Genomic DNA, 24,394 nt, shown 5'->3' with positions numbered 1-24,394 from the left:
TGTAAAAGATCTATGGCTGCCCAGGCCTGTTCTCTGGCTTGGGCTTTGCTCTGCGACATGATGATAATGCCATCCAGGTATACAATGAGCCTTATACCTTTCTCCCTCAGTGCGCACCCCAACATCCCGCTTGCACCCTATTATCCACCCCCGGCACTAAAAGCTGCCCCTGCTACTGAGAGAGAGATATCATTGTATGTACACCTTATGGGCAATGATATGTAAGGACATTCGGTACTACACAGTTGAGAGATCTAGTAACACTAATGCACATTGCAGTGAAAATAACAAGTTACCTATACACGGGGCACTGCACTTGGTATTTTAGATCTCTGACACAGCAGACTCCTGCCATTTATTGGAATCAGGGTGAGTGGACTCCATTGTATTGCATTGACAAACAGCATGCCGCTGAGAACGGCAAATGCGTATGGGATTGCAGCGTGCCTCTTACGCTGGCCTGCATTCAGCATGCTTGTGGTATGCCCTGGGAAGGGCTGGCCCTCTCAGTGACAACATCAGTTCAGTGAAAATGTGCTATAGAAAGTTTGTACAGTAGCCTCGGCACAGTATTTCTCTTCCGGATAGTCAAAAAATGAAATGCAAAGAAAATCAGCCTCTTGTGTGCTCAAGCATGCATGCCTCACGATGGAATATAACGCAGCATGCATAGCCCCCCTGCACCGTAATCACGGTCAGAAAAGAGATCTTGTTGCCATGTCAATACTATAGGGCGCAGTTGGCTCTGTAGGACCACTGTAGGTGCAGGAAGCCCCTGTTGTGGATTATTGCCACTGTGCCCACCCCTGACGGAAGCCGCTTGATTTCCTGGCCACACCCACGTGTAGCAGCTACACAGGCTGCAGGTAGTGCGGCAGAAGTGTGGGGTTGTGCGCCTCTGAGACCTGCATCAATGTCGGGGATAATTAACTCATGGAGTCACCCCCCCCCCTAAAACAAGATACATCTGGTTTCATTCTCCACCTCAGATAAAAGCCTACTCACACACATTTCCCTGCAGAGTGGGGTTGTATGTGAATTTGCATGTAGACGAGTGACAGTATCTTGTCGCAAAAGCTGGTAGTAGTCAACTCCATGCATCGTGGCCATGCAAATGCAGCACAGAACATTGCTCCAGACCAGTTGCAGTACTGATTCAGCTGCAGTCCAACAGAGATGTCCAAATGACGTCATTTGCATGACTGATTGTTGGTACTGTATTCCTTCCAGCATTGAGTCATAGTAACCTTTAAAATGCAGTTAAATACCTTAGCGCAGCTTTGTACTACGGAAGGACATTATTACTAGGTTTGACATTGGGGTCATCTATGTCTTATGTCTCAAAAAGGTATACTTACGGAATGAGACTGCATGGCACCCGCTAGATCACATTCACCAGCAGCACCTAGTTGGGAAAAGGGAATACAAAGAACATCTCCATTAAGAAAGGAATTCAATTGAATGCGTAGAGATGCGGTGAGGGAATGTGATCACGTACAACATGGACAACATGGAGTTATGCATCTCTTGGGATACAACATGTGTCGCATGAGGAATCTACATTATATTAAACTCAACCCTTTCAAAATAAAACGGAATACCTCCTCACCTGCCACCACACCCCAAGCACAACCCCAACTCCCCACGGACAGCCCACCCATATCCCTCTCCACACCTGCCAAAGCCCTGGCTTCACCATTGACTTCCCCACCCCTAGGTTTCACCATTGTCCCCCACCTTATCTTCACACACCAAATAGCTGCTGTCACAGAAACATGCAACCTACAGCTGTACTTCCTCTGCAAGATAAAAGCACATCCTTCCCGCTCACAACTTCTGCACCGCATCCCAAGTACTGGTCCTAACCAGGGTCTACTACGGAAACCTTCTCTTCACTGGACTCCCCAACAGCACACTCAGCCCCATGCAAGCCACACAGAACGGAACAGCAAGACTCATTCTCCACCTACCCAAAGACTCACACATCACCCCAGCTCTCGCCCATCTCCACTGGCTTCCCACACGCCTTGAAAGGACTCTACATTCTATGCAAAGCCCTCCACCTCAAAGCCCTGTCCTACCTTCACAACAAACGCAGATATCACCCACACAACACCAGACCAGCTAGTCAAAATCTCCTACGCGTTCGATTCTGCAATCTAACATGCACACAAAAACAAACATTCACCCAGTGGGCACTGAGAGCCTGAAACACCCTACCACCTCACATCTGCATCGCACCCTCCATCACCGAACCCTGATGTTCCTATTCAGTCCTAAACATTGTTTTGTAAATTCTGTTTCACCTCCTAAAATTTGAACTTTTGAACCCTGTAAGGTTCTCAGAGACTCTGAGGGTAGGGCCAGCACTGGACAAAAATTCTAAATAAATAAATAATTGAAAACATATTGGTCTAAAAATACAACAGAAACGTTTTACAAGTTCAAGAAAGGATGCCTATGAGACCTTTCTCAATCACTACAACAACCATATGGTTTTCCACAAGGATGGCACTATACTACATGGGTTGCGTGCCACCAACAACAGTTGCGAGCAGCCACGTTACTGCTGCATGTCACATGTCTCCTCAGTGGTTCTGTAATTGAAGGCAGGTGAAAAGAAATATTTACTAAACAACACACAATGGGGCTCATGTTGCAAGTGCTGGGAGCGATTGAAGACGCTAAAGACAGGAGTAAAGGTGGTACGGCTGTCTTGATGCCTTCATTCATGCTCTGGAGCATTTCCGTTGTTTTTGAAGGCGGCGGCAGGGATGTCATTTGGGGGTCGCCAGGGCTTGCAACTGCGACCCCTGTGGTCTCCATTGCTACCCCTAAAAAAAAATATTTGTTTCTTCTTTTTTTTAAATGGGAGTTCTTGAAGCTCTTGGGCTGTGGCCAGTGCCATATGGCTCTTTGTTTGTGACTGGCTGGCATTCTTGTTCAGGTCTCTTAAAAAAACAGTGGGTTCAACACTTTGAGCAGTGACCCTAAATAAGAAAGAGTAGGAATAACAAACAATTTGTCTTTCTGGAATTCTATACAATAGTTGCAAGACCCATTAAAGGTTTATTTCACGCACACTTCAGGGGGTGAGTCACTGATTTAGTCTGTTCTTAAACGCCTCAAATTCACAATGCAGACAAAAACGTCCAAAAAGCATTTAGAGTAGAATAAGCATCCATTTCGGACTATGTATTTTGCTTTTCGTGAGTTGCAGTTATAGCATGTTTTTTCTGCTGTTGTCTCTGTTACGATCATCACAAGACATTCCATCTCGGTGTCCTCGGTCACTTAACAAAAACCTTTTGCCTAAAAGCTTCTGTTCAGTGTAGAAATATTTGACCATAGCACATTAAGTGGCCATTGATTTCATTGTGCCACAATGAATGCTTTGTTGTAATGTGTCTATCTTTCCTATCGCGCTGTTCAGGATGTTTGTTTGCATGTCTGAGGTAACGAGTGCCCAGAGTTCGGGATGCCGTGTGAGTGCTCTGCTTTGCCTGTGCTACTCTAAATTATTTCATTCAGTTATGAACCCTCCCAATGGAGTGTATTTTGCCAACCTCTGAAGCCTGAAAAGTAGATCTATGAAGGCTTGCCATGTGGCCAACTTTGCACTAGACCCGCAGATGAACTGGCCTGCTGTTAAATCTCAGTTACCAGTTTATTGGTATCCACTACAGAGTGTCATTTTCTTTCTGACATCGAGAAAATTCAGACATGTAATTGTTCTTACTATAAACCGGTAAAATAGCTATAACTAGTAAGATAGCTCAGTGGTTTGAGCGCTCGCTGTTGCGATGTGTGTGACCTGCAGGTTGCAGGTTCGAGTCCGGGCAAGGCCAACTCAGCCTTTCATCCTTCTGAGGGCTATAAATGAGTACCAACACAGGTTGGGTGATATTGTATGTATATTTGTTATATATAAGGCTCTTAAGTGTAAGTGCTATATCATAACACATCATTATCATTTGGCCTTGGACGGCTGCTTACATTCCCAATAATTTGGTAACATGGGCCTATACAGACTAATATTAAAGATACATATGGTGATTCATTCGTGTATGAAATGTATATCACATTACAGTGATATCGTAACCATATTTATCGTAGTGTACTTAGGAACAATACTATGTGAAGCCACTTCTTGTTTTGTTAAGGGGTGAAAGCTTGTGCTCCATCACTTCCTGTGATGTCACTTCGGGGTGGGGTCAAATAATCACTTCCTGTGATGCCATCAGATGTCAAGGATCATGTGATGTCACTTACGCTACCCCTGGCATTTTGGTGAAATGACTTCCCTGATCTTCCCATTATTTCCCGTTATGGGCAAACAATTAATTAAAACTGAACATCACATACACATGATGTATTATTGTTAAAAGTCTAATGGAGGATAAAACCATGCCGTATATCAAAGGTTTTCACCTTTGACCTACTCTCACTGAGGGTTGGCCTATCTTTTTGTGTCCTCTAAAGCATCTTGAAGCAGTTTGGTGAAATCTAGCGCTATATAAAACAGCAAAGTACAATGATACATAACTATGGACTTAACTTTCACACCTGCAAAACGACACAATTGTTATTTATGTTTTTCAGCATGATCGTAGCACATTGTCCTGAGATTGTAAATAATGACAGTTAAACTGTACCTTGTAAATATACATAAAAAGAAAGGACGCAGAATGGAAAGTTGGAAAAAGATCAACATTGTGGCACCTTTCCAACGAACCCTATCAATCACAATTCGGCAACCATTCTCCAAAGTGCCATGAGCTGAACAGATCAAAAGAATGAGTTTATTCAGGGCGGGCAAATAAAGAAAAGCTTGGATCCCCAGTTCACCCACTGCCTGATTGATGTGGGAAGCTTTTGCAAAAGCAGGGTAAAGAAAACCCTCATTACACGTGCCTAGTCCACACAGGTGTGAGGTCAAAAGTGGGTACTTAAGCATCAACACATGAACATAGTAACCAATTGGCCAAGCAGGGCTGAAGAGGAAAACAATAGAAACACTTTCTTGTTCTAGATTTCTTTGCACCTGTTATGGGGTGGAGCTGGCCATGGGACATTGGACCAGCTCCCCCGTCGGATGCTATGGGACACCAGCATCAGGAGGCCCAGGGCCTCGGAGGTTGCAAGGGTGGGGGCTCGCCATGGACATCGCACCAGCCCCACCCTACAGTGCTATGGGACACCAGCACTGGGTAGGCTTCAGAGTCTCAGTAGGTGACACGGCTGACCGTGCCAATTCATACGGTCCCGTCCTGCATGCTGTGCAATGGGCCCCATGGCAACGTGGTCTGCAGGCCCTGTGTCTTCAGGGCAGGCCTGCAGGCCACAATAAGGGACAGACACTGATTAGTTTGTCATGGTGTCCGCAGCCATTATCCCGCACGTGCCTGCATGGCTCCCTTTTATTAGCTTGGGCCATGACGACATCATGGCCCATCTTAAAAGGGCAATACATGGGGGAGGGAAAGGGGCGATACACATGGGAGGTTTCACTACACAACAACACCCATGTCTAGGTCTGTACAACCTGTAGTACCCCTCCCAGACTTTGTCACAGTCTTTCATGTATAAATGATCAATAACTTACATGCATATAAATAAACATAATTGCGTTCATATTACACATCATCAAAGAGATTAACACGTATATACACATATATAGACATAAACTAAAAGAAAAGGAAAGGTTACAACTTCCCCAATCCTTAAAAATACCTGACCCAGCAAGTGACTAAACAGTAAAGTCTGTAAACTTTCCATATGTGAGCACAGACCATGAAGCTGGAGATAAAGGATAAAACCAGTTATTACTGGTTTTATTGAAGTCTCCCAGAGAGAGAGTGGAGGGGAGAAGAGAGAGAGAAAGAGAGAAAGAAAGAGAGAGAGAGCGAGAGAGAGAGGGGGAGAGGAAGGGAGAGAGGGAGAGAGAGAAAGAAAGAAAGAGAGAGTGCAAACCATACCTTGGCAATGGGGGAAGCTGTATGATCCCGAGTGGCACTGATCACAGCGTTGCCCGGTCACTCCCGGTTGACATTCACATTGCCCCGTTACTGGATCGCACGCACTGCGGTAGGATCCATGCGATGAACACCTGCAGGCTGGATGGAAACATTTCTGCAGGCATGAACATTCTTGCACGATTTGACTACTGAAGGCACCTGTTACTCTGTATAGGGGCTACACAAATATTCCTAGCAGTTAGTCTGAGTGATAGATCATTTATAAACAGTAATTCCCAATGGTTACATGTTACACACTCCAACATAACAACTACTCACAAACAGGCACACTTGGGGCAAAATAGAGAGCTTGGGTGAGAAACCCTGGGGGTCAGTGACTGCTGTCCGCTCCACAATGTTTGCTCCAGAGGCGATATATGGGGGATTCTCCAGAGCCCCCATCCCTTTCCTTGCCGTATATATCACATATAATTTAGTACCCTAAATTCCACCTTGTTGTATTGGAAGTATAATCGAAGTTGTGAAATGAGAAGCCTAAGCGCTTCAGAGCATGCTGCTAAGCGCTACCAGCTGCTGTGGTCACTAACAGCTGTCACCTCTCTGCTCAGAACAGGTTCCCCAGCCACTTCCATCACTTTCCACTTCTCACCTAAGGAGTATCTGCTAAGCAAGAGGAGCCCAGATAACCTACTGCTGGTGGAGTGCTGCAGCAGACTACCAACTTGACACGAGGCTGGCAGGATAGCTCAGGGGCAACGCGTTAGCAACACAGGTTTGAATACCGGTCTCGCGCTTAGAAACTGGTCTGATAGCAGAGGTGGTGTAAAAGAACTTTGAAGGATAGATGAGAAGAAGTCGAAGAAGTATGGCCATTACACAGCTGATGAAAGGGAGAGGGACAGCAAGAGAAAAGAGGCGGACAGAAAAGAGATGATAGAGGAGGAACATCAGAGGAGAGCACAGGAAGTGGAACATTGAAGGAGGGTGAAAAGTAAGAAGTTGGGTACGGGATAAAGTGAGCGAGAGTGGAAAGGAGCTGCATAAAAACCACCTGATAATAGAGGAAGGAGAGGGAAAACAGGGAAGCCTCAGTACAGCGTGCAAGCTGTGAAACATCAGGGGACAGAGGAAAAGAAACAAGTGGTGAGAGGGAAAGACAGAGAAGAGGAGGCAGTGGATAAACAAGAGAAGAAGGAGTTTGGAAAAGGTAATAAGAAGTAGAGAAGGGCAGTAAGAAGGAAAAGAAAAGAGAATCTTTCGAACCCCTGTGCCAGGTGAGTGCCCCTAAGCCAGTTTAGAGTGATTAGACCAAGGGACCAAGTTAAGCACAAACCTACAGCCTAGGGGAAGTGACTTCTAGCACAGCCTAAAGTTGAGAGGGTGCCTCTGTGCGGAAACCAAGGGGGCAAACGTATCCTAGGGTTCAAGTGCGTATGCTCTGTCTGACGCCTGACCCCCGTTGGACAACCTAAGGGAGCTGGGTTAAGGTGCCTGTGGAAAAGGGTCCAAGAGAAGCAACACGAGAGCCAGATGACCCCTGCATCATGGCGAAAGAAGCTGCCAGAACACTAAAAATCCCAAACACTTGGAGGGACTGTTTGGTCCTGAACCAGGAAGGAGAGTCAAGCACTGGGGACCAATGTACAGACGTTTTGTTTATCGCTTTTAACACCATCACTATTGCTTCACTTATTAAAATAATAAACTAACTAGGGAACTCCAAGGTTGGTTGCGAGTCATCTATCAATCCCTCAGCCATTGCAACAGACATTTCTTAATGGTCTGTATTATAATACTTACAATTCTAAAGCACAAACAGACGTTACATTCATAAGCTGCATTTATTTAGCTCCAATGACCTTTTCTAACAACATTGCATGGCCATTTCAATTTTGCTTCCCATTTGGGAAGAAACATGAGCGGGCATCTCCCGAAATTGCACCGGTGCCTCATATGGAGTCTACACCTGCTACTATGACTACCAACACTGTGGCTGCCAGTATGAGCAGGAACACACTCATTACAACAACCCCCAAACACACTCCCACCCCTAAAACAAGTACACGTCTATGACGGTTCCCAGTCAATTGGTCGAAAACATTTGGTCGACAGGACAACTGGTCGACACCATTTGGTCGAATGCCAAATGGTCGAATTTTTTTTTTTTTTTTTTACCCCTTTTTTTTTTTTTTGGGGGGGGTCCCCCCCCAACCCCCTTTTTTTCTTTTTTTTTTTTTCCCCACACGAAAACCCACAAAACACATATATAAAAAAAAAATGTTTTGACCTCTCAGAACTGGCACACAAACTCGCGTACACATGCACTAAGACAGAGACACAAACAATTGTCAAACCCTGTGTAAGTGAGTAGTCCCCCCTACTAAGGACATGCTGCAACATGAAAATGCAGAAGCAGGCCTGTATTGCTAAAGGTGCATTAATAGCATTGCTTTGGTTGAAACCAGCTGTGAGACAAGGCAACAACAAATAAGCCACCACCAATTGAAATGTCACACAAAACAAAATATAATCCAGATTATTAATAGAACAACTACATACATTTATTGCAGTAGGAGAAAAACAAATACTCCCTGATAAAAACAGGTCACAACCTAACAAAATGCTTCAATTTCATGTGTGTTTGGGGCATTTCATGTGTGTTTGGGGTTGAAATCTGTGAAAGGAAATGAAACACAAACTACCCGTCTACCGCTTTGTGTATTACTATACACTCTCGTTTGATTCTTATTGCGTGTATGATTTATTCCAAAAAACTATGTGGATATATACGACCCTAGATTTAGAAAAATATATAACATTTATTTATCTTTTCTTCTTTTCATTCAAACCATATTGACCTATTTCCACTTACACTAGCTGACCAAATGCAAAAGAAAAGAAGACTGGGATATAGCTTAAGAAGGGCCAGAAAGGGGTGGGGCAGGCAGACGCACACTAAAGTATTAGCAGTGATTAACAGGTGGATAGAGGAGGTCATGTGACTAATAATCACTTGCACCAGCTGATCAAATGCAAAGGAAAAGAAGACTGGGAGAAACAATGTATGCATTCACTAGAGCAACCTGGTGAGTGAGCTGTAACTGTGCCAAACTGGATTTAGCCACTTTTGTAATTGTGTTATAAGTGTCATTTGGTGGTTCATTTGTACTTTGAAGGCCCTGAATCTACGCAAAGATTGTTTGGGAGGCCACTGATCCTAATCTTCATTTTAGAAGCATTACATTTTGGAAGTTTTTTGTTCATCCAGTCGCTTATTGCAGACATGCAGTTGGCAACAATGTTACTGACAGAATGTGGCAATAAGCCACGAGGTGGTATTGGCCCGCCACCGAGTGGCTTATTGCCATTAGTACCCCAACCCGTTAGACCGGGGTACTAATAGCTTTTTTTTCTGTTCCGAAACACGTTTCGGAACAGAAAAAAAAAAAAAAAACGCTAAAAAATGGCCGCCGCCATGGAAAGGGAAAACGTAGTCCATTTTCCCTTTCCATGGCGGCCATCGGGCGCCGACGCGCTGGCAAAAGAAGTGTTCCCAGCACGTTCGCTTCCAAGACCAGAAGAAAAAAGAAGGTAAGTGGGGTCGGGAGGGCAGAAGGGAGGGGATGGGGAGGAAGAAAAAAAAAAACGTACTGCGGTCTCCGGCGGGGGACGATGGAAGACTCCAGCCGTGTGGAGGCTTGGAGCGGGGATGGCCCCGCTCCGAGTCTCCATACGGCTGGAGGTTTCCATCGTCCCCCGCCGGAGACCGCAGGATAGAAGGTAAGTGGGGTTGGGAGGGGGGAGGGAGGAGGGAGGAAAGGCTGGGGAAAAAAAATCTTACCTGCGTCCCCGGCGGGGGATGAAGGAAGCCTCCAGCCATGGGGAGGCTCGGAGCGGGGATTGCCCCGTTTTGAGCCTCCTCATTGGCTGAGGGGCTGCCACGCCGCTCGCCGGGAACAGAGTAGCTGGCACGCACGGCGTGGACGGGAATGGCTCGCAAATGAGCCAATCACCACACAGTAATCCTGTTCAACGTGTGGTATGGCTCGCAAATGAGCCAATCACCACACAGTAATCCTGTTCAGCTGCGCGTGCCAGGTACTCATTTCTACTATTGTCCAGGTGAAGTGGGATTTGGGTGTCCTCAGCATATACGCAGAGTTGCATCGTCAAAGAATATAACATTATCAACGGCTCAAAATAGAGCTTAAAAAGAAGTGGGAAAGTGATAGACCCCCACTAGATAATGTGTTGACCGAACTGCAGAAACAAACTCTAAAATCTAAGCTTCGAAATGATATAATTCCCAACTTCTCTTAAGATATTTGGCATAGAATGCTATGCAATAAAGTGTAATGATAACAGAAAAGACTTACTGGATGTAATGAACTTGGTTTTGGCTCATCCTCTAGTTTATTCACATCTTTGGGTAACTTTAGTATTGTACTCTGATTAAGAGGTAAGGAGACAGCGAAGGCAGTATGATTCTTAGAGCATTTATTACCTTGATTAGTTAGGAAACATCAGTGGGTAGAACAGCTCCACTTGAAGCCTGACCTTGTTCCAAACTTTGCCATCATCTGAATCTTGGAACTCCCTTACAATGTGTTGTGACCACAGAAACCTGTCTCATGCTTCCCCACATTCCTCCTTTTTTTCACATGAACGCGATCTCGCACATAAGGTTCACCCCTTTTATTTGTTTTTTACACATTTTAGCATGTCATACTGATCCTTTATGCTATCTGCTTTCTTGAATCCTGTATCTCAAGCCATCCTCATTCCAGTCCACGAACCTCGCTCTCCCCAGCCAAAGTGGACACACCACGCTGTGAGGCTTCCTTCACCTAAGTACCTCAAAAGGAACCAAACCTGCCATGGTGAAAGCCTATACACACATGCCCTCCTCATTACTGTCTCTTCCCAATCCGGCACCCTCAACTTGGCCATGTGAACCACCTTAATGACGGTACGGTTAAACCGCTGTACTGCACCATTTGTCTCAGGATGATATAGTGACGCCTTATGATGCGAGTTCCCATGAGAAATTCTTCCCCAAGCATGGAGGTAAACTGTACCCCATTGTCTGCAAGGAGTTTGGCAGGAAAACCCTCCCTCTGAAATACTTCATCAAGAAATCCCACAACCACTTTAGAATTAACCTTATCACCTTCCCTTCAACCCACTGGGAATACAAATCCAACAAAATAAGGGTCTGCTTCGTCCTTTTGCTGGTGTCTCCAAGCGGTCCCAATGCATTGACAGTAATGTACTGCCATGGCAGAGAAGGCAACGCCAATGGTCTAAGCGGCTGAATATTATTCCTCACCATCTTGTTCACCTTGCCACAATGGTCACAGCACTTTACCATTTCCTCAACTTCAGGTCAATCCTAGTCCACCAATAGTCAGCCTTCAGCCTCCCTTTGTACTTCATCATCCCCAAATGTCCTATGAGTGCCAACGCCAACAATCTAAGCCTCAACGGTGGCACCACCTCGCCTCCCTTCTACAGAAATCCTCCCTCTACACTCATTTCTTCGAGAATGTCTGTACCACTCTTTCTGTAGAAGAAGGGTCTTTACCTTGAGAACATTTTTGTTGGAGTTATTCCCATACGTTTGGTTTTGAACACTTTCTCTAACATCAAATTAAAGACATTTCCTTGTACCTTTTGTTGTTTGTTTATAAGTGTGAGTGTCAGAATAGGTTGTGTTGGACACAAGGAATTTTTTATTTGATTTACTGACTTCTTGACACATGCCGATCCTTAGTTTCGGTTTGTAGGCAGGGAAGTTCCTCTTTAGAATGGAGCTAGAGTGGCATTTTTTCCAACCCATTTTAATTTAATAAAAATGTCTTTAACTAAGAATACAACAACCTTGTGTCCATCTATCATTTCTGTCACCTCACAAAACCCATCCACCACAACATTCCTGTTCATTCCCCTCAGATCAACACAGATCCAGAACTCTCCACTATCTTTCCTTGCCACAACATTTGGAGAGATCCACTCTGATGACTCCACCATCTCAATCACACCTAAAGCCTCTAGCTTCTCCAACTCCTTCTTCACCTCCTCCCTGAGACAGATGGGAACATTCATGAGTTTACCCGCCACAGACACTGCTCCCGGCTTCAGACAAATCGTATGCTGATAAACCTTCACACACCCAGGTTTGCCTTCAAAAAAAGGCCCAAGCTCACTCTGCACCTTCAAATTCTTGTCAACAACCGTCAATAGAGCCGGTACACTGTGATGATCTATGACAAGTACCATCTCATCTTGCTAGTACCACCACAGTAGACAACCACCGTTCCTAGAGACAAAGACTTCAGCTTCTGTGACCTTTCCTTTGCACTCCAGCTTACACCTGGCTTCACCCATGATCTCAATCTTGGTTCCCCTATACGCAATGGCCCTCACCTTGGGCTTATCGAGTTTCTTCCCCTTTCCATCAAAGAGTGTGAACCAGGTCTCCCAGTCCACAATGGTGTAGTCCGAACATTTATCTATTAGGATGGGAACACCCTGCCCATCTACCAATACCACAACATGGGGCTTTTTTCCTTTCTTGGACTCCCTCCCAACACTCCCAACTGAGAAACTCACCTGCACACACCACTCACCTGAATACATTACTCAATCTCATCTTCCACACCCTGTGGAATTTCTTGGGACACCCCTTGAGTAAAGGTTCCCACAGCACTGTTGCGCCCTTTCTTCTTACACTTCCAACACTCAACACTCAAACCAGGACATTTCTCTAAGCTTCAAAACTGAACAGTGCTCCCACATCTAAAGCCCCTTTCATACACTCTCCATCCAGCTCCTTTTTTCTCAAAACCTCCTTCACCACCCACCTCCTTTTTCCCCAAACACCTTTCCCCAAGGACATCCCCCCTTGGGGTCATTTTCTTTCATCCTTGATTTGTGCCTCTGACACTGTGCACTCCCCATTCTCACTATTCCCTCCTTTCACCTCTTACTTTCTCACACATTGTATCATATGCTTGACTTTTTTAGCAAGGTCAAGCACCTCATCCAAACTGGGATTACTCTTGCTCCAAATGTCTTCCCTAACCGTATGCTCGCTGACACACATCATAAACTGGTATCTGATATGTTCATTGTATGATGTGCCGAAATTGCAACGATTTGCCAATTCTCATGGGGATCATGAATAGCCAAGGCGTAGTCCTGTAAATCCTCTTTCCACACATCCCACTTGATCATAGGCTCACCATTGACAGCAGAAAATTAATATATCACTTGAATGAAGGAAATTGCTATGCAAAACAGTCACAAATAAAAAACTTCCTTCCACATATGTGCTCAGACAATTACTTGATTCAGCAATGTTTCCTCATGCCTCTGGGTCCAGCTGTCATGTTGTTACCTGACCGAAGATGGCCACCACCAACACTCGAGGGACTACACACAATGGGCCTCATTACACGGATGGCGGAGAACCATGGCGCCATTAGCGCCATGGTCATGCCGGTAAAATACCGGCACCGCCTTGGCGGAAAGGGGAATTACCGCCCCATTCCAAGGTTGGCGGGGCGGTAATTCCCCCTTCCACCATTGCCCTTCCCCATTCCCATTTTTGCCCCATAGGGCATAATGGGAATGGGGAAGGCGCTAATTACGGTACCGCAAATTGCGGTACCGTAATTAGCTCCCTGGGTCCCTTTGCGGGTTGGTTTTTAATGCCTGAAAAAAGCAGGCGTTAAATCCCCCAACCCGCAAAGGGAACTCGTAGTAAGGCGGTAAGGATTTACCGGTACCAGTATTTTACCGGTACCGGTAAATCCTTACCGCCATCCGTGTAATGAGGCCCAATGTCTTGAAACCTTGCCTGACCCAAAGATGGCCGACACAGCTCTATGTGCCAGCCGCCATTCTCTTGAGCACAGATGCTACACCGTTCGGATGCTACAGCTCAGCACAGCACACTTCCTGCTACTCCACTACTCGACTCTGTGTACTCCACAAATCCCCTGCTTGTCAGTGCTCACTGCTTCCTCCAGCAGCACCAATGCTAATGCGTTCCGTGCACTCCAGCAAGCCACGCTTCTCGCTACACTGCTACTTTACTCTGTGCACTTCCTCAGTGGTACAGTTGCTCGGACAGACTCTGCTCACCATCTCACTGATGACTCCACCGGTGACGCAGCCCACGTGATCCAAGCCAGGCCAAATGCCTCATAGTTCCATTCAAGTCTTCACTACACAATGGGATCAGCATCTACGGGTTCCTGCAGCATCCCGACCACCTCCAGGACAGGTCCGGGGGCAAAGACCAATTTTGCCAGTATTGTAATCCGATTCAGAGGTAAGGAGACAACAGAGACAGTATGGTTCTTAGCGCATTTGCTACCTATATTAACTAGGAAACATCAGTGGGTAGGAAAGACCCTCAGAGCGTCTCTTTCAGTCTCACAGCTACTTCTCCAATCGCTACTCTCTTCTACAGTATTTTAGAATTCCCCAACAACAGAATTCTTAGCACAACATAAAGGTTAGCCTCTGGCAAAAGAGATATAAAGCAAATGATGGACAGTAAGTGAAATGCATACATGAATGGGTACTTACGTGAGCAGGTAGGGTAGCTGTAGTAGGCTGGTGCACACTGATTGCAGGTTAGGCCGGCATAGTTTTCATGACAATGACATTGCCCTTTAGAGCTACACATATTGTCTGATGACCCGTATACATCACAATTGCACTCTACAATGGAAAATAAAAAAGGTTTTAAAAGGTCTTGGAAATCATTGTGACAGATTGCTGCTCAGCAGAGAAGGTTCAAATTGGAAAATACAAGGGCGTGTCAACACAAGGAACACCAAAGGAACACCACCATGTGGTTGGAGTTCATAGTCTTAATGAGCTACTATTTCACCACTTTTACTCAATTGTAAATGCTCTTGGTGTTTTGCATTAAGGTCTGACCCTGTATCCCACTGATGCTGGATCACTGTCTGTCATTAGAAATAAATGTAAGGCATGGATTAGATGTAGAAATGATGTAGTCGAGGTGTATTGTCACAAAGTTCAGTATGGCTAACTACAAGCAGAACCAGAAAAATGCAGTCGCACAGTGGTTCAATGGGGATAGTTAGAATTGGGCAAACATAAATAAAGGCATTGAAAAAAGTTCAACCACAAGAACAGGATAGTTCTGCTTGGAATCAACAGTTGTTATGTTGTGCTCATTTCAATCTGGGCTTTCCCGCAGAAGGTGATCAGTTGACAGTCACACAATGTCCTCAGTTTTTTTTTTTACTCTTGCTTTTGTAGGTTCTACTCATGTGCTTCCCATTGTCAATGTAGCAGGTGGTCCCATCCAAGCATCCGTGGGCTGACAGCCCGTCTTTCAAGGCAAAAACTGGGACTCGTACAGACCCGCAAAACCCCAGCTCGTCTTCCAAGAGACAATTATGATTGTGCTGGCGTTTGGATGAGGCTAGCGGAGTGTCCAGTATAACTAAAACACCAATGGGTGGGAAGGCAGAGAAACAATAGGGCAACACATGCTATACACTAATGCTTGTGTAGTATCTTCATAATAATCCTTGCTTGCTGCAGTACTCTGGGGTATTACCCAAATTGTTCGTTTACAATTGTTCGAATGAACAATTGACCGAATTTAAAGGGTCACAATTGACCTTTTCACAATTGACCGTATATATATATATATATATATATATATATATATATATATATATATATATATATATATATATCTGTTTGGTAATATATATTTATTTATATATATAGGGGTTTTGGGGGGTTTTGCGTTAGGTGGGGGGTTGTGGGGGGTTTCCTTTCCCCCCACATATATGTTACAATTGACCTTCACAATTCGGTCAATTGTGAAAAGGTCAATTGTAATTCGAACAGTTGTAAAACGAACAATTCGTATACAACCTACTCTGGGGCTGCTGTTGTCTTATTTAAGATACTTTTGCAAGTGAGGAAGTGCTCAGAGCAGGGGGCTGGCTGCTGGTCAGCCTGCCCACACGCAAATCAAGGACCCTGGAGAAGATGGATGATCTGAGCAGGTGGAACGGGTCTAAGCAGCAAAGTGAGTAGCTTACAAGTCCAGCGCAAGGCTGCCCACACACTCCCTTCAATGGAAGCTCATGGATAGAGCTCTGCAAAATAGAGAGGTAATGTACTGTGAAGGCATCATGAAGTAGACACAGACAACAGGTTCAAGTTTGGTTTACAAATGTTTTATTAACTTAAAAAGCAGGATGCAGTAAGGTCTAACTTGCCCTATGCTAAGGTGGAATTCCCCTACCTAAAGAAAACTAAGGATAGTGTGTTTCAGGAAGTCCAAATTAAATGACTGTCTGTGTCCAAAATCTAAACTTGCCCTCACAATTAATTTATACAATGGGTAGAGATGTCAGCATCAAAATGAGTAGTGTTCAAAACAAAGTTCAAAGCTTCTTCCAGCTTTAGGCTTGTAATCAGCTCCCCCTTCCTCAAGTTCAAAACAGTTCACAAGGCAACAGGGTTCCCTTTCCCAAGAGTTGAAATCTTCCAGCTTTTCACAAACAACACAGTTCCTTGGGAAAATTCCCAGCTCTTTTGATATTGGTACTTTTCACTAGTTCACATAGGCAGTTACATTTCTTCAGCTCAATTTCTTAACTTCAAAAATTACATAAGAGGTTGTTGTAAAACACAAGCTACTTTTTATGGATATTTTCAGTGGCTTGTCCATACAGGGGGTAATCGGTATAGGGGCAGTTTTTGGACCACACAATCCACCCACTACAGGTCACGCAACCAATACCCCTTCCTGGCTGCTTTCCATCAACAATATGCCACTGCTTCAATTTAACAGTGAGGTTTGATTTATTCATCTGTGTCACACTCTCCTGACACTGTAATGTGGCTTCTTTGGACACCATGCACTTGTTACTCTTTCTTGTATTCGCCATGTTCTTGCCAATTAAGGCTTCCTCATAACATGCAGCTCCTTGAACTCTTTGGCTTTTGCCAAAGCTCGTTTTCTCATATAGTGCAATTCCTTGAAATCTATTGGCTTTGGCCAATACTTGGTTTCTCATATCATACGCTTCTTGGTATTCTCTTGACTTTGCCAATATGTGCGCTTCAGATAATACAGTTTGTGGTATGTGCCAAATTCACCAACTTTCTTTCACTCCACTCAATATTCACGAATGCTCAAAAAACATGTTTTCACTCTGTTCAGTATTCAAATGTACTTATAATGCCTTTCATTTTGTTTGGTTTTCAAAAGTGCTTATAATTGCTTTCCTTTCGTACGGTATTCAAAACAATGTTCATTACCTGGTTCGCATATTCGCCTGCCAGCCCGATGGTTCCCCTTTCTTGCACACTCTGGCTGGAGCTTACGGCCTTCCAAGTTCCTCTTTCGCCACGGGTTCTCACCTTCCCGTGCAGTACCTTGCTTCTTCTCCCAGCGGCTCTCTGTGGCATTGCTCCCCCGACGATGCTCTAACTGCAGTTCAAGATTCTTGCCACTGCTTTGCCCGGTCACGCCGGTCTCCTTCTCGTGGTCTGCTACTGACCTCCAGCGTGCCTCAGCTTTGCTTCGTGCTGCACAAACTCTGCATCTTTAAATGGGTCTTGAGCGCTCCGCCTGCCACACCGCTGATCCGGAGTTGCTTTCTCAGCTGCTGCTTCTGCCTCCATTTCTGTAATGATTCCGCCTTTTGAAGTTCCCACCATCATGACTGGACCAAAAAGGAGTAGACTGCTCACTGCTGAAGCGGTAGTCCTGCCTTACTCTTGCTGTCCTCCTCCTCGTCTCAGTACCCAGTTGAGGTCGATATGTGTGTGCATCGACTCCTCTAAGGTCATCATAAATGTTTACCTGAATGGTACCGTCTTGGTCCAAGGCCCTCAGGCCAATCTTCTTCTCTTTGATAGATGCTTCCTGCGCCTCATCAACTTCCTTCCTTCTCCGGCTGTCCCCTCTCTTCCCTAAACAGCTTCCTTGCCTCCCTGTGCTGTCTCCTCCTTGGCTACCTTGCCCTCTACTCCTTCTTCTTCTACATTTTCGCAGGGTGTACCTCTGATTTGTACCCTTCGCCCGGAAGTCTTTCAAGGATTGCAAACTTCTCCATATTGCCACTCTTAACTCTTGCTCAGCTGCCAAACACTGCTGTGACATCTGTCACCTCCTGGAAGAACTTGACCTCAATGTCCTCGGTCTCACCGAGACATGGTTCACGGCCAACTCTGTCACGAGCTTTGACACTCTCCTCCATGACGGCTACAAGATCCTCTCCGTGCCCAGGTGCAACCGTTCCAGAGGGGTGTAGCCCTGATCTTACCCGAGTGGATTCCTGCCTCTGTCATTCCTACGCAGGCCTAATCCTCTTTCGAATGCTTCGTCTGCAGGCTCTCTCTCTCTCCTAGTCATTCCTTTACTGTGGCTACCATCTACCAGCCACCTGGTCAGATCTCCTCTTTCCTCTCTGAGTGGGCAGACCTCTCCCCTTCCCTCCTGGCCTCGACCACTTCCTTCTTCTTGGAGACTTTAACATCCACCTGGATGCTTCCTGTCCTTCCTCTGGACTCTTTCGTGACCTTTGTGACTCTCTCTCACTCTATTCTCCCCTCTGGCACGACTCACTCTGCAGGGCACACTCTGGATGTTCTGATCTCTTCAGACCTTCCCCTTTCTCTCCTTCTCACCACTCCTCTCTGCTGGAGTGATCACTTTCTCCTTTCCTCCCAGCTCACCCTCTCTACCCTTCAGGCCAAGCCACCTCCAGCACTGCCACCCATCTTCTCGGTCATCCGTCCCATGAAGCGCGTGTCAGTTGATGCTTTCGCCGCCACTTTCTCACCCCCCCTCCCGCTTTGGCTGACTCACATCCTGACACAGCCCTTTCCATGCTCCACTTTGCTATATCTGATACTCTTGATGTTCTTGCCCCTGTCATGAGGATCCGCTTGAAGCCCAAAGCCAAGTGCAACTCCTGGCACGACTCAGACCTCGTCACCCTCTAACGCAAGTGCAGGGTGGCTGAGAGGAAATGGCATGCTTCCGGTACATCCTCCGAAAAACTGGCCTGCCGCCTGCTCCAAAGGCAATACCGGCTCTCTGTCCGCACCAAGAAGAGAGCTCACATCCAAGCCTGTATCTCTGTGGCATCTAACAACTTGGCCGACATCTTTAAAATCTGCAAGGAACTGGACAATCCTATTGCAGTCTCTACCTCCCCTGTCCCCTCCCAGGCTCTCTGCATGGATCTGGCTTCTCATTTCATCTCTAAAATTCAGGACATTTTCACCTCTCTCTCTTCCTCTCCTCCCTCTACTCCCTGCTCTTCCTCTGGCCTTCATTCGGCCACCTCGTCTCCCTCCTTCTCTGCCTTTCCCCTCTTCTCCTCAGACGAGGTTTCTAGACAAGTCTGATCTATAGGTCTCGTCAAAACAGGTTCACCCCTGTTCCTCCAAAACCATCAAGGACCACATTGACACACTGGCTCCTGCACTGGCTGACTTCTGCAACCACTCCTTTGCCACTGGAGTATTCCCTTCCCCCCTGAAGCACTCCCTTGTGCACCCCCTTCTTAGGAAACCCTGTGCCGACCCGTCCTGCCCGGCTAACTATCGTCCGATCTCCATCACGCCTTTCCTGGGCAAACTCCTGGAAACGCTGGCCATTTCCCAGCTTAATCTTCACACTGAATCTGTTGGTTGTCTCCATGACCATCAGTCTGGCTTCAGAGCTGCTAGAAACACAGAAACTGCTCTCCTAAACATCTGTGAAGATCTGCTCTCTAACCTCGATTCCAACACCCCTGTGATCTCATCTTACTTGATCTCTCTTCTGCCTTTGACACGGTCACCCATGCCATCCTGCTCAACCATCTCCATGATAACCTGGGTATCACTAATCAGGCTCTGGCTTGGTTGATTTCTTTCCTTTTCCGATCGACCCTCCCAGGTCCAACTTGGGTCCTTCTCTATCTCTATCTCTACCTGCAGTGTTCCCCAGGGGTCTAACCTCTCTCCCTGGCTGTTCAACCAATACCTGGCATTTCTTGCCCACCGCATTGCCACTCTATGCCCCAACTTTCAGTGCAATGCGGATGACAATCAGCTCATTATCAGGCTCCCTTCAGCCACCTTGTCTCCTTCTCACATCACTTTCTGTCTGCTATTCAGGAGTGGTGTGCCACCAATGATCTCTGCATTAATACCAGTAAGACTGAGATTCTCCTCATCAGCACACCCGCTCCATCCTTTCCTGTCTCTCTCTGGCCGGCCTCTCTTGGCCCTCTTCCTGCTCCCACCTGTGAGGCTAAAAACCTCAGGGTTATCTTCGACTCCACACTCTCCTTCTCTTCTCACATCTCTGACATCGCTAAGAAGTCATACTACCATCTGCACCTCCTCAGAGGTATTCTTCCTTTCCTCTCCTTCCCCCAGAAGCTCACTGTCTACAGAGCTCTGGTTCTCTCTAGGCTGGACTACTGCAAAAGCCTCTTTCAAGATCTGCCTTCCTTCACCCTCTGCCTTCTGCAACTCATCCACAACAGGACTGCAAGACTTGTCTTTGGCATCAAGCCCAGGGATCGTATCTCTCCAGGACTGAAATCTCTGCATTGGCTCCCAGTGGCTGTGAGGATTAAGTTCAAACCCCTCTGCATTGTCCACAAAACCTTCAGGGGTCTGGAGCCTCAATACCTTCAACTCTCTCTTCCCAAATATCTTCCTTCTCAAGCTCTCTGCTCATCCGCCTCCACCTTCCTCAGGTTCAGTCGCTTCTCCAAGGACCAAGTTGGTGGGAGATCTCTTTCTTCGGCTGGGGCCTCCCTCTGGAACAGCCTCCCTGCCTCTGTGAAACATGAGGAGAACCATCTCTGGTTCCGGAAGCACCTCAAGACCTTCCTCTTTGCTTTTGCTTTCTCTCCTCCTCTCCCTTGCTGAACTCCTGGCTGAACTGAAACTGCACTGGTCACCTGGCTACCATCTGTTCTTGGGCCCAGGTCCCCTCCAAGCCAGTTGCACACCTGCACTGCCCCCATGGCAACCATTGCACTCTGTGGCTGTTTCTGTATCCCTACAGCCCCCTACCAGCACTTGATACCTGATGCCTGCATTTACCCTTGCACCTGCCACCGGCTGGCTGCACTTCTTATTTATTGTTCCTATTTATTTTCTGATATTCTATGCACTGCACTTCCCCTCCCCCACCCCGCACTTTCCCCTTTCCCCCCGCCCCCGCACTTTCCCCTCCCCACCTCCCCTGCACTTGCTCAATCACAATGTCACCTGGCCTAGTAAGATCGTTGTCTCTGTCTTCCCTCCGCTCCCCTCCCTTGCCACGTCGCGCCTTGAAACACTTGTGTATAGGCGTGTTATATATGCCATATAATATAATTATTAAAATGACGATGTGTTGCTCTACTTGGTCTCTTCCTCATCCCAGTAGAGTACTGTTGTTTCTCTGGGAATGTTTTAGGGGAGGAAAAGGGAAAGGGCTGACAATGGCCTATGATGATTTGTGGAATGGAGGGTTCATTATGAAAAGGAAATGGGGGATACCATGAGTCACCTAAGGACGTCCTCTCCCCACTCACCAAGTTCCCTCCACCCAGGTGATCCTCTCTCGCATATCCACTCCCACGGTCAGGATCCAAAAGCAATGGACTTTCCCTGGCCACCCGAGAGGAGTATATAGGGGGAAAAGAAGGGAGGATGCCCTCACGTTCCTCATAGTACAGACTGAGGTGTGAGAAGTCAAAGGAACATTTTGAGGCAGCTGCTGATTGTGGCTTGCCCTGACTATCACATTGTATTTTCCTTATGTGAATTCACCTGACCACTGATCAAGCATCCTATAAAGGCTTTACTGAGGCAGCAAAAATATGCATGCATGCTTGCCTACAACTGAAAACCATAAACTGCCAAGCCTAAAAGAAAGGTCAGTGAAAGCATGCCAGCACATCAAGAAATTTGACCACATTCCTCCAACCTCGAGAGCACTTATCTGGCTAGTGGTGCTAAATGAATACAATCCAGGGGGCTATGCATTCTAAAAAATATGTTACCTAAACGTCTAGCTCTACCAAAAACGGTGTCTCTAAATATATATACGAAGAGCTCATGGGGTTGGTCCAAAAATAAATCCAACACGGAAAAAGCCTCATCCAAAACTCTGATCTTCTATCTTCTGAAATGTAACCAGTTACAATTAATTATGAAGTTGTGGGAATCAAAGCAATTTGATTAGAAAGGCCACAACATGTTTATTATGTTGAACTCTACTGCCATGCAAAGAAAAGAGTTTATTTCATTCTGTCCAGCCTTAAAGCAACTTAATGAGCGATATGGTTTCGCACATTTAAAGGCACTCTAAGAGGCTGCACTTCAGTATTTGAGAATCCTGCGGTCCTTAAACTGCCCCTTCCTTCATGCAGTATGGAAGAAATGGATATCTCACTTGTGTTGAATTGCTAGCGGCCGTCTACTTCAGATGGGAAAACTGGATTCTTAACACATTGTCTAATGATTAGTTCTATAACATCAATTGGTCTCTTTTTGCTGACTCGTTGGTCATAATTGTCTAATCCTTTAAGGCATGGCAAAGTGACATAAGTGTCTGACCTCTTTTTGGTCTTCCCACTCCCTAATCTTTCATCTTTTGCTAACTTGGGCCCTTGCGACTGGAGATGTCCTTCTCTCTTGCCACATACTTTATTACTTCTATTTGCGCTTTTGTTTTTATGATGATTTCACCTTTGCTGATGATGGTTCGAATTAGTTTGGTATTTGTCTTGCCTGTCTTTTCCTTTGTATTGCCCCTTTTGTTTGTTGCTGTAGGTATTGCGCTGGGTTTTCTTACTTATCTGGTAGATTTGATTAATTGCTATTATATATAATGTATATTTCTTTATTTTGAATACTTGTCTTTTATAAGAAATCCTATTTGTAAGTGCCAGACTATTATGAAAGACTATGCAAAAAGGACGAGCAAACTTGTCCTTGGCACTTTACCTATTGGTTCAATGTTGCTAAAGTGTATTTAATCAAACATGAAGGGATTACAAATTCCAGATAAAAGACAGCAGATGGTAAATCGAATGGGGGTTGGGGGGGTCTATACTTATGGATTGGGGTTGGAAGCCTGCGGCTGAAATGTTTGAAGGAGAAAAGACCGAAAGTTACTTTTCTGAAAATAACTTTCGGTCTTCTCTCCCCTGAACATTTCAGCCTTTGCCCTTGTCCCACCCCCCTACTTACCTTGCAGCAGCACACTTCGCTGTTTGCCGCTGACTCGCTGTGTCCCTGTGACGCGTGTTCCCTTTTACTTCCGTGATCGTGAACCAGCGGCGCCGGGCCCTTTTCTTTTTCTTTTTTTTAAACTTTTTACAGACCGGCTGCGGGGGACACCTCCGCAACCCCCACTCAAAGCATAGTGTACAAGGATGCGGGGGACACCCCCGCAGCCCTTGCCACCAAATGGGGGATTTGGTCAACCTTTCCAGCCGTTCAGAATGTTCAAACGGCTGAAATTCAGCCAAATCTCCCATTCAGTCTTTTATTTTCAGACGTTTTGGACATTTCCATACTTATTAATAAGTCCCTCAATACAACATTTTGTATAATGAGTTGATTGATATGGGTATATAGGTTCTTAATAAATTGCACATTGGTTCTATCAGGATGCTATTTCAATAATGAATATCCATGGCCTCACATATCTTGAGCCATCCTTTTATGCTAATTTAATAACTGACTATTACAACAGTTAAAGCTTTTTCAACGATCTCACAATATTAAACCTAATGGAAATATTTTTAAACAAATTGCAAAACTTAGGGGGAAATTAATAATACTGATACTCAGAAGGCCTGTGGAACTCCCCTACAATATAAAACTAACATTTATTTAAATTCTATAAGGCTAGTAAAGCTCTTGGTTCATATTTGAAATTTAAGAAAGAATGTTCCAAATTTCCATATGTTAACAATGAGGAAGGAGTTTTGGTTTGCTCAAAGTAATTTTAAGAGGCTTTACAAAATTCTATAAACATCTTTATTTTTCTGCACATTCCAACATGTATACTAATTGTAATGTTTTTTTTTAGTAAATTAGATAAACTTCCTTAACCATCACGTGGCCTTAGTTCTCTGGATAGACCTATCTAGTTGGAGGAAATACACAAGGCAATTAAGATCTTAAAAGATGCAAGGCACTGACCCTGATTGTTGTTCTTCTGATTTTTTCACACACTATGTCCATATGTTGTCTCCTAAATTGCTTCCACTGCTTTCCGATTTTCAGAGGGGGTTGAATCCTCGGAATAATTTTCAGATGCAATGCTAATTTCTTTCTCAAATCTGTTAAGGATAGTGATCTCCCTAATAATTCTATACCTACATCTCTAG

General features: G+C 45.4%; 1 protein-coding gene across 2 annotated transcripts in view; it reads right to left on the bottom strand.

The window, feature by feature from the left end:
* Positions 1-24,394, bottom strand: part of LAMA3 (laminin subunit alpha 3) — a 1,348,901-nt gene that overhangs the window by 686,498 nt on the left and 638,009 nt on the right. For both annotated transcript variants that reach the window (XM_069620910.1, XM_069620909.1), the window contains exons 15-17: positions 14,577-14,711; positions 5,979-6,116; positions 1,359-1,405 (exon numbers count right to left, since the gene is read on the bottom strand). In XM_069620910.1, the coding sequence (XP_069477011.1) occupies positions 1,359-1,405; positions 5,979-6,116; positions 14,577-14,711 (320 nt within the window). The remainder of the gene's footprint in view (positions 1-1,358; positions 1,406-5,978; positions 6,117-14,576; positions 14,712-24,394) is intronic.

This window comes from Ambystoma mexicanum, chromosome 5q (genome assembly GCF_040938575.1).
Source record: "Ambystoma mexicanum isolate Mex_15411 chromosome 5q, UKY_AmexF1_1, whole genome shotgun sequence".
In the NCBI taxonomy this organism is placed as follows: Eukaryota; Metazoa; Chordata; class Amphibia; order Caudata; family Ambystomatidae; genus Ambystoma; species Ambystoma mexicanum.
The sequence above is the reverse complement of the archived record's forward strand: the minus strand, read 5'-3'. Positions and strand labels throughout refer to the sequence as shown.